We start from the raw sequence: 11,049 nt of genomic DNA, 5'->3' as shown, positions 1-11,049 counted from the left end.
ATTCCTAGACACGAACTGAATCAGTCCTTAGCTTCCATTATCACTAATTCTTCCTGAGACCTTTCCACCCTATCCTTCATATTAACCCCACGAATTCATTCTTTCATTGATAAAATCCTTTTAGACACATCTCAATAAGCGGAAGACACCCCTTATTGGCATAGTACCCCCGATAGTACATTCACTACATCCTCTGCTTACTCCTATATTTTACATTTTGAAAATGCTGGACTACTAATTTTGTTCATAATTGAATTTGAAAAACAACCTCCCTACCCAAAATAAAATATTTTTTGTGGTTATTAATTCATGGAAATTACCTACATCAAAGCTCCTTTATTATAGACAAGTCACTAATAACACTACTTGGCCAATATGCAGTAATGCAATGAAAGACATACCACACATTTTTCTTCACTGCAGACCAGCAGCCACACTGTGGCAACACCTTAATATAACAACTCCATCATCAAACTACGTTGAGTGGTTACACTCATTGTGTACCCCTCACACTCCAATCTCGTTAACAACCAATATTGCTGTACCCTCTTTTATTCTAACTCCCATTATTTTATGGCAAATTTGATTAAACCGTAACAATAATACTTTTGATAATACCAAACACCTAATCGACCACTCACCTATTATCACACTGGTAACACAAGCTGCTTACTTGACCAAAATTCCTAGAAAAAAACACAGATCTTCTAAGGAAGCCATCACATGGCATAAACCACAATCGCCTCATTACAAATTAAATATTGATGGGGCCTATGACCCAGCATCACACTATGGTAGAACAGGGGTTTTTTTTCGTGATGCTTCAGGACATTGGATCTATGGATTTACGAAACACATACCATGTACTAATGTCCTCCAAGCTGAATTTTTAGCTCTTTACCACGGGCTATCCATTTCCATTAGTCGTCGTATTCAACATCTAGTTGTTGAAACGAACTCTTAGTATTACTCCAAATCCGTCAAACTAGTAGTCCAAAGTACTCAGAACTAATTTCCACTTGCAGGTTGATGCTCCATGAACTAAAAGTGCAGCATCTTGGCCACACGTTTCGAGAGGGCAATGGAGTGGCGGATGCATTAGCAAAGTTTCGAAAATCAACAATGGGTTCACTGTAACGACCCGCCCAGTCGTTTTGCCTTTTAGAACCATATTTCCTTAAAAAAAATTCCCGTGCTTACTTTATCTAATTTCCGACTTGCGGGGACGGTTGATTCGGGATTTGGAAGAGTTTGGTATGCCCATTTGATCCCTTAGAATTTTCTTAAAAGACTAAGTTTGACTTTGGTCAATATTTTGAGCAAACGGACCCGGATTCGTGATTTGACGGTTCCGAAGGGTCCGTTGGAAAAATATGGGACCCGGGCATATGTTCGAAATCGAATTCCGAGGTCCCTAGCCGAGTAATGAATTTTTATTAGAAATTGTTAATCTGAAGTTTTAAGGATTTAAAGAAACTGATTAATGATTGATTTCATAGGTATCGGGATTATATATTGGTTCCGAAGCTCGGTACATGTCCGAAATATCATTTAAGACTTGCTTGTAAAATTTGGAGTCAATCCGAGGAGTTTAAGGGCGTTTTGGCCCGTTAGAGGAAAATTAAGAACCTGAAGTTCATAAGTTTGATTCATTTGGTTTTAGGGGTGATTCCTAGATTTAGAGTTTTTTCGGGTGTTCCGAAGGTTCGAGTAGGATCGTCTCATGATTTCAGACTTGTCGGTATGTTCGGGCGAGGCTCGGGAGCCCCGAGCATCAATCGGACGAGGCTCGAGTGAAGTGGAAATTTTTTGGAAGAGCTGAAGTTGCTGCTTCTGTCGTAACCGCACATGTGGTTGGTGGACCACAGGTGCGAGACCGCAGATGCGGTCCTTCCATCGCAGAAGCGGCCCAGGGAAGGCCACGCCAGGAACCGCAGAAGCGGCTCCCAAGCCGCAAAAGTGTCTCCGCAGATGCGGCCTCTCGACCGCAGAAGCGGTCCCAGCTCTTTTGGCCCATTTCGCAGATGCGGTCCATTTGTCGCAGATGCGGGATCGCAGATGTGGTCCATTTGTGACATATGCGGGATCGCAGATGCGGTCCCCAGACCGCAGATGCGGAAATCGCTGAGGCAGTGGGGTTCATTTAATATAGGTTCTAAGCTATTTTTATCACTTTTTCACTCTTCCATTGGCGATTTTAGAGCTTTTGAGAGAAAATCTTCACCTAGCATCTTGAGGTAAGTGTGTTCTACCTATTTCTAGTTTAATGATTTTGTCTTGGGTAGATTAAACAATAGTATTAAGGTGAAATCATGGGATTAGAGCAGAAACCTAGGGTTTTAGTAAAAGTTAGATTTAACCACGAAATTTTCTATAGAATAAATTAGAAATCATATATTATCGATCCCTAGGTTGCAGAGAACAACTTCCTTCAAAAAAATTTCGGAATCCAGGCACGTTGGCCCAGGGTTGGATTTTAGGAAACTTGTGTTAAAGGTTGGGAAATTGCTTAAATAGCTAGAATTCAATCTTGTGAACCTATATTGACTAATTCTTACCTCATCCGACTAGTTTGGGATCGTTCGGCTCCGAATTGAGGGATTGGACTCATTCTTGATATTGGAAGTGCACTTTGGAGCGAGGTGAGTCTCCTTTCTAACCTTGTAAGAGGGAATTGTCCCCATAAGTATAATAATTTTATTAATTGCTATTATATGTGGGGTCTACGTATGCACTAGGTGACGAGAGTCCGTGCGTAGCGACTATTATGTTAAGTCCGGGTAGTCTAGGACCCAAAAACATGCTCTATGTGATATTCTTGTAACTTTATGTTAAGTTTGGATTCGTATAAATTATGTTGATTAAGGTAAATGAGACTGGTGGGGGAACCTTATCCTGTTTGGTCTTTTTAAAGAAAATTTGGATATTTCTGTGAATAACTACTCCTCAGATAAATATATATATATATATATATATATATAATTGTCTGCTTGTTGATGAGCTGATTTATATTTGACCGCGTCACATATGTAATTCGCGAGCAGGGTAATAGATGCATCTATGGTTTGAGCCGTTCGACCCTCGGCAGTGCACAATTTACTTTTATGTTGGATCAGGCCGTACGTCCCTCGGTATTGCTTGCGCATGCTTTACTTAGTATTTCTCTGTGGATGGAACTTCATATATGCCTTGAAATGTAAATGGATACCCATGATATTAATTGGAAAAAGAATTGTTAACTCTTGTCCTAAAATTCTAATAAATTGTGCTATCCATGCTTGTTATCCATTCTTTCTCATCTCATTTGACCCTAGTGAGTATCAAGTCGACCTCTCGTCTCTACTTCTTCGAGATTAGACATGATACTTATGGGGTACATATTATTTATGTACTCATACTACACTTTTGTACTTAAGTGTACAGGATCTGATGCATGTGTATCTGGCTATCAGTCTGGTGTGTATCCTAAAGCGGACTCGAGACTTCTATGGTGAGCTGCTTCCCTCCCATGCCGTTCAGCAGCCTGAAGAAGTCTTTCATATGTATTTTTTTGCTGTGTATTCTATTTCGGACAGTAGGATAGTGTGTTTCTTTTGTGTATTCTACTAGTTGCCCACAGCTTGTGACACCAGGTCTTGACACACACATTAGAAGACTGTATCATTTTGGGGTTGTATGATTATTTTGACTTTGTTAAATCATTTCTGATTTCTAGTCCAACTTAAAGAATTATTTCAACTATATTTTGAGTAAAGGTAAATGAAAGTTTATTTAGTATTTTCCGCGTTGGCTTGCCCGACACTGGTGTTGGGCACCATCATGACCCTTAGTGGATTTTGGTTCGTGACAACATGGTATCAGAGCAGTAGGTTCACTTAGGTCTCACAAATCATGGGCAAACCTAATAGAGTTTTGTAGATCGGTACAGAGACGTATGTACTTATCTTCGAGAGGCTATAGGTATTAGGAAAACTACTCTTTATTCATTTCCTATCGTGCAGTGGTTGGTATACTAAATTTCCCTTTTCTATTCTCTCACAGATGGTGAGGACACGCACAACTGATGTTCTAGACCTGGGCGGAGTTGCTCCCCCATTGCTAGAGGCTGAGGTAGAGGCCGGGGGAGGGTATCGACCCGTGGTAGGGGACGAGAGCATCCCAGAGCTATTCCAGTAGTACCACCAGCAGATCCTGCAGGAGATCCTACTATCGAGGAGCAGGTTGAGGTGCCTGCAGCTGGTCCTACCCCGACAGACATTATGACAGCACTGGGATTCCAGGAGGTCATGGGCCGTGTACTGCGGTTCATGGATTCTATGACTCAGGCTGGTTTATTTCCAGCAGATCCAGTTACATCACAGGAAGGAGGGGGAGCACAGACCCCTACTGCTCAGGCTCTTGGTCATGCAGCTGCACTGTATCCGACTCCGGGTGCACTACCCGCAGATGGGGCTCCAGCAGTTGCTGCAGTGGCACCCCAGCCAGACCAGCTGCGGATGGCGATCTGCAGAAGTTATTGGATAGATGGACTAGGATTCACCCTCCGGTCTTCGGGGGTGAGCGTCATAAGGATGCTTAGGACTTCATAGATAGGTGCAGGGACAGACTGCACACATGAGGATATTGGAGTCGCATGGAGTTGACTTCACTACTTTTCAGTTTGAGGGCAGGGCCCGTTGATGGTGGCAGTCCTATGTTCTAGGTAGGCCAGTAGGTTCTCCCCCCCTCACTTGGGGTCAGTTCGCACAGTTGTTGTTGGATAGGTACATTCCACCCCCTGAGAGGGAAGAGCTACGGTATCAGTTTGAGCATCTTGAGGAGGGTCAGATGTCTATGACCGATTATGAGGTGACGTTTTCTGAGCTGTCTCGCCATGCACTCATGATACTTCCCACAGATGAAGAGAGAGTGCGGAGATTTGTCGCGGGGTTGCACCCCAGTATTCGAGCTGGCATGGCTCGAGAGGTGGAGATGGGTACTGAGTACCAGCTAGTGGTAGAGATTGCTCGCAGGATTGAGGGGTATCGCCAGAGGGGTAGAGAGAAGATTTAGCAGGACAAGAGGGCCCAATTTTTAGGAGAGTTCAGAGGCACCCTAGTTAGGGGTAGATATCAGTTCGGGAGGAGTCAGCCCAGCATGCCCCCGTATTCAGCACCATCACCCCCTCCCCAGGGTGCTCGAGTGAAGCCCTATTTCAGTGCGATGGCGGAGAGTTCTTACCGCCCACCAGCTATTCAGGGTTCCTATGGCGGGTATTCTGGTTATCAGGATTCTTCCAGTGCTCACTTCAGTGCCGTTCCAGAGAGTTTGTATCGCTCACCAGCCATCCAAGGTTCTCCCAGTGGGTATTCGGATCACCAGGCTCAGACTTCAGGGCAACATGCTATGGTACCGAGAGTATGCTACGAGTGTGGAGATCCGGGTCACATGAAGAGGACCTGCCCCAGACTTTGGGGTAAGGCAGTGCAGCAGGGTCGGCAGCCTATGATTCCAGCACCGGCTGCCCCGCCACCTAGAGGTGGAGGGCAGACTAGTAGGGGTTGTCCTAGATGTGGAGGCTAGGCAGGGAGAGGTCAGCCAACTATTTCTCAGTCAGGTGGAGGCCAGCCAACTGGTGCTCTATCCAGATTCTACGCCCTTCTGGCCAGGCCAGATGCATTGGCCTCTGGCCTCAGATTCCGTCATCACAGGTATTATCTTCGTCGGTGGTAGAGATGCTTTGATATTATTTGACCCAGAGTCTACTTATTTATATGTATCATCTCTGTTTGCTCGTTTTCTGGTTATTTCTCCTGAGCCTTTGGGCACTCCTGTTCATGTGTCCACTCTTGTGGGTGATTCTGTGGTTGTGGATCAGATCTACCGGTCATGTGTGGTCACATTCCGTGGTTTCGAGACTAGAGCAGATCTTTTGTTGCTTGATATGATCGATTTTGAGGTCATCCTGGGCATGGATTGGCTATCTCCATATCATGCCGTCCTAGATTGCCATGCCAAGACTATTTCACTAGTGATGCCGAGGTTGCCAAGGTTGGAGTGGAAGGGGTCCACATTTGATACACCTAGTCGGGTTATTTCCTTCTTGAAGGCTCGGCATATGGTCGAGAAGGGGTGTTTGGCTTATCTAGCTTATGTTCGAGACACTACCGTAGAGTCTCCGACGATTTATTTAGTTCCAGTAGTTCAGGAGTTCGCCAATGTGTTTCCTTTTGATCTTCCGGGCATGCCACCGGATCATGATATTGATTTCTGTATTGATTTGGCTCCAGGCACCCAGCCTATATCTATTCCACCGTACTGTATGGCTCCTAAAGAGTTGAAAGAGTTGAAAGAGCAGCTTGAGGAGTTGTTAACGAGGGGGTTTCTTAGGCCCAGTGTATCACCTTGGGGTGTACCGGTGTTATTTGTGAAGAAGAAGGATGAGACTATGCGGATGTGCATTGATTACCCCCAGTTGAACAAAGTCACCATCAAGAACAAGGACCTGTTGCCTCGTATCGATGATTTGTTCAACCAGTTGCAGGGTGCTAGGGTATTCTCTAAGATAGACTTGAGGTCAAGGTACCATCAGCTGAAGATTCGGGACTCAGATGTTCCGAAGACTGCATTCCGGACTAGATATGGCCATTATGAGTTTTTGGTGATGTCCTTTGGCTTGACTAATACCCCAGCAACATTTATGGACTTGATGAACAGGGTGTTCAGGCCCTATATTCATTCATTCATCATCGTCTTCATTGATGACATCATGATATACTCCCGTAGCTTGGGGGAGCACAAACAGCATTTAAGAGTAGTGCTTCAGACCTTGCGAGAGCAGAAGCTATATGCTAAGTTCTCCATGTGCGAGTTTTGGCTAGAGTCGGTGGCATTCTTGGGGCATGTTGTGTCAGGAGAGGGTATTAAGGTAGATCCCAAGAAGATCGAGGTAGTTCAGAGTTGGCCACGCCCTACCTCAGTGACCGAGATTAGGAGTTTCCTGGGGTTAGCAGGTTACTACAGACGATTCGTGCAGGGCTTCTTATCTATTGCATCACCTTTGACTAGATTGACCCAGAAATGTGCTCCTTTCCGTTGGTCTGATGACTATGAGGATAGCTTTCAGAAGCTCAAGACAACTTTGACTACAATACCAGTTCTTGTATTGCCTACCGGCTCGGGGACGTATACGTTATATTGCGATGCTTCACACATTGGCTTGGGATGTGTATTGATGCAGGAGAGGTGCGTTATTGCATATGCTTCGCGTCAGCTGAAGGTTCATGAGAAGAATTATCCCGTGCACGATCTAGAGTTGGCCGTGATTGTTCATGCCCATAAAATATGAAGACATTATCTGTATGGGGTGTCATGTTAGGTCTATACTGATCATCGCAGCTTGCAGCATATATTCAGGCAGAGGGATCTTAATTTGAGGCAGTGCAGGTGGCTTGAGTTACTAAAGGATTATGACATCACTATTCTTTATCATCCGGGAAAGGCAATTGTGGTCGCGGATGCCTTGAGCAGAAAGGCAGAGAATATGGGTAGCTTGGCATTCATTCCAACAGCGGAGAGGCCGCTAGCTTTAGACATTCAGTTCTTGGCTAATAGACTTGTGAGGTTGGACATTTCAGAGCCTAGCCGAGTTCTTGCGTGTTTGGTTACTCAGTCTTCATTATTGGGGCAGATCAAGGCCGGGCAGTTCGATGATCCACATTTGGCGGTTCTCAAAGAGACGGTACTTCAGGGAAGTGCCAAGGAGGTTTCTATTGGAGAGGATGGTGTTTTGCGACTCCAGGGTCATTTGTGTGTTCCTAATATTGATGGCCTGGGGGAGAGGATTCTAGAGGAGGCATATAGTTCGCGGTATTCCATTCATCTGGGTGCTACGAAGATGTATTGTGACTTGAGGCAGCATTATTGGTGGCAGAGGATGAAGAAAGACATAGTGGAATATGTGGCTAAGTGTTTGAATTGCCAGCAGGTCAAGTATGAACATTAGAGGCCGGGTGGCCTACTTCAGCAGATGCCTATACCGGAGTGGAAGTGGGAGCGCATTACCATGGATTTCGTAGTGGTGTTACCCCGGACTTTGTGGAAGTTTGATTCAGTATGGGTCATTGTTGACAAGTTGACCAAGTCGGCCCACTTCATTCTAGTGGCGACTACATACACAACAGAGAGGTATGCTTAGATCTACATTCGGGAGATAGTCCGGTTGCACGGTGTGCCTGTTTCCATCATATCAGACAGAGGCTTGCAGTTCACTTCCCATTTTTGGAGAACCGTTCAGAGTGAGTTGGGGACCCGAGTAGAGCTTAGCACAGCATTTCATCCTTAGACTGACGGGCAGTCGGAGCGGACAGTTTAGATTTTAGAGCATATGACTAGAACATGTGTGATTGACTTTGGAGGGCAGTGGGATCAGTTCTTTCCGTTTGCGGAGTTTGCGTACAACAACAGCTATCAGTCCAGCATATGGATGGCTCCATACGAGGCTTTATATGGCCGACGTTGTCGTTCTCCTATTGAGTGGTTTGAGCCTAGTGAGGCTAAGTTATACGGTACCGATTTGGTACAGGATTCCTTGGACAAGGTGAAGTTGATCCAGGAGAGGCTTCACACAGCTCAGTCCAGACAGAAGAGCTACGCGGATCAGAAGGCGCGCGATGTATCATTCATGGTTGGTGAGAAGGTCCTCTTGAAAGTCTCACCAATGAAAGGCATTATGAGGTTCGGGAAGAAGGGAAAGTTGAGCCCAAGGTTTATTGGTCCCTTTGAGGTGTTGAGGCGAGTTGGGGAGGTTGCCTATGAGCTTTCTTTACCCCCCAGCCTATCGGGGGTTCACCTGGTTTTTCATGTATCGATGCTTCAGAAGTATCATGCCGACTTGTCCCATGTGTTGGACTTCAGTACTATTCAGCTGGATGAGAGTTTGGGTTATGAGGAGGAGCTAGTTACCATTATTGATAGACAGGATCGCCAGTTGAGGTCCAAGAGGATTTCTGCGGCGAGGGTCCAGTGGAGGGGCCAACCAGTCGAGGAGGCGACTTGGGAGTCCGAGAAGGACATGCAAAGTAGATATCCACATTTATTCAGTAGCTCAGGTACTTTTCTATGTCCATTCGAGGACGAACGTTTGTTTAAGAGGTGTAGAATGTAACGACCCGCCCGATCATTTTTCCTTTTAGAACCCATTTCCCTAAAATAAAACTTCCCGTGCTTGCTTTAGCTAATTTCCGACTTGCGGGGACGGTTGATTCGGGATTTGGAAGAGTTTGGAGTGAAATATGCCCATTTGATCCGTTAGAATTTTCTTAAAAGACTAAGTTTGACTTTGGTCAACATTTTAAGTAAACGGACCCGGATTCATGATTTGACGGTCCCGAAGGGTCTGTGAGAAACTATGGGACCTGGGTGTATGCCCGGAATAGAATTCCATGGTCCCTAGCCCGAGTAATGAATTTTTATTAGAAATTGTTAATCTGAAGTTTTAAGGATTAAAGAAACTGATTAATGATTGATTTCATAGGTATCAGGCTCGTATGTTGGTTCCAAATCCCGATACAGGTCCGAAATATCATTTAAGACTTGCCTATAAAATTGGGAGTCAATCCGAGTAGTTTAAGGGCATTTTGGCCCGTTAGAGGAAAATTAAGAACGTGAAGTTCATAAGTTTGATTCATTTTGTTTTAGAGGTGATTCCTAGATTTAGCTTTGTTTAAGGTGTTTCGAAGGTTTGGGTAGGTCCGTCTCGTGATTTTGGACTTGTCGGTATGTTCGGGCAGGGCTCGGGAGCCCCGAGCGTCAATCAGACGAGGCTCTAGTGAAGTAAAATTTTTTGGGAAGAGCTGAAGCTGCTGCTTCTGTCATAACCGCACCTGCAGTTGGTGGACCGCAGGTGGGAGAGCGCAGATGCTGTCCTTCCATCACAGAAATGGCCCAGGGCAGGCCAGGCCAGGAACCGCAAAAGCGGCTCCCAAGTCATAGAAGCGGTCCCAACTCTTTTGGCCCATTTTGTAGATGCGATCCATTTTTCGCAGATGCGGGATCGCAAATGCGGTCCCCAGACCGCAGATGCGGAAATCACTAAGGCAGTGAGGTTCATTTAATACGGGTTGTAAGCCATTTTTATCACTTTTTCACTCTTTCATTGGCGATTTTAGAGCTTTTGAGAGAAAATCTTCACCTAGCATCTTGAGGTAAGTGTGTTCTACCTATTTCTAGTTTAATGATTTTGTCTTGGGTAGATTAAACACTAGTATTAAGGTGAAATCATGGGATTAGAGCAAAAACCTAGGGTTTTAGTAAAAGTTAGATTTAACCACGAAATTTGCTATGGAATAAATTAGAAATCATATATTATCGATCCCTAAGTTGTAGAGAACAACTTCCTTCGAAATTTTTTGGAATCTGGGCATGTGGGCCCAAGGTCGGATTTTAGGAAACATGTGTTAAAGGTTGGGGAATTGCTTAAATAGCTAGAATTCGATCTTGTGAACCTACATTGACTAGTTCTTACCTCATTCAACTAGTGAGTCTCCTTTCTAACCTTGTAAGAGGGAATTGTTTCCATACGTGTAATAATTTTATTAATTGATATTATATGTGGGGGCTACATATGCACTAGGTGACGAGAGTCCGTGCGTAGCGACTATTATGTTAAGTCCGGGTAGTCTAGGACCCAAAAGCATGCTCTATGTGATATTCTTGTAACTTGATGTTAAGTTTGGATTCGTATAAATTATATTGATTAAGGTAAATGAGACTGGTGGGGGAACCTTATCCTGTTTGGTCTTTTTAAAGAAAATTTGGATATTTCTGTGAATAACTACTCCTCAGATATATATATATATATACGTCTTCTTGTTGATGAGCTTATTTATATTTGACTGCGTCGCATGTGTAATTCGCGAGCATGGAAATAGATGCATCTATGATTCGAGCCGTTCGGCCCTCGGCAGTGCACAATTTACTTTTATGTTGGATCGGGCCGTACGTCCCTCGGTATTTCTTGCGCATGCTTTACTTATTATTTCTCTGTGGACCGAACTCATATGCCTTAAA

The 11,049-nt window shown here is 44.6% G+C and overlaps 1 protein-coding gene across 1 annotated transcript; it reads left to right on the top strand.

Moving 5' to 3' along the window:
* The first annotated feature begins 5,202 nt into the window (after nt 1-5,202).
* Nucleotides 5,203-5,562, top strand: LOC138879303 (uncharacterized). The gene has a single exon (XM_070158908.1). It carries the CDS (start codon nt 5,203-5,205, stop codon nt 5,560-5,562), a length of 360 nt encoding a protein of 119 aa, XP_070015009.1.
* Nucleotides 5,563-11,049: the final 5,487 nt, after the last annotated feature.

Source organism: Nicotiana sylvestris, chromosome 10 (genome assembly GCF_000393655.2).
Source record: "Nicotiana sylvestris chromosome 10, ASM39365v2, whole genome shotgun sequence".
In the NCBI taxonomy this organism is placed as follows: Eukaryota; Viridiplantae; Streptophyta; class Magnoliopsida; order Solanales; family Solanaceae; genus Nicotiana; species Nicotiana sylvestris.
This window is presented reverse-complemented; position numbering and strand designations above follow the sequence as displayed.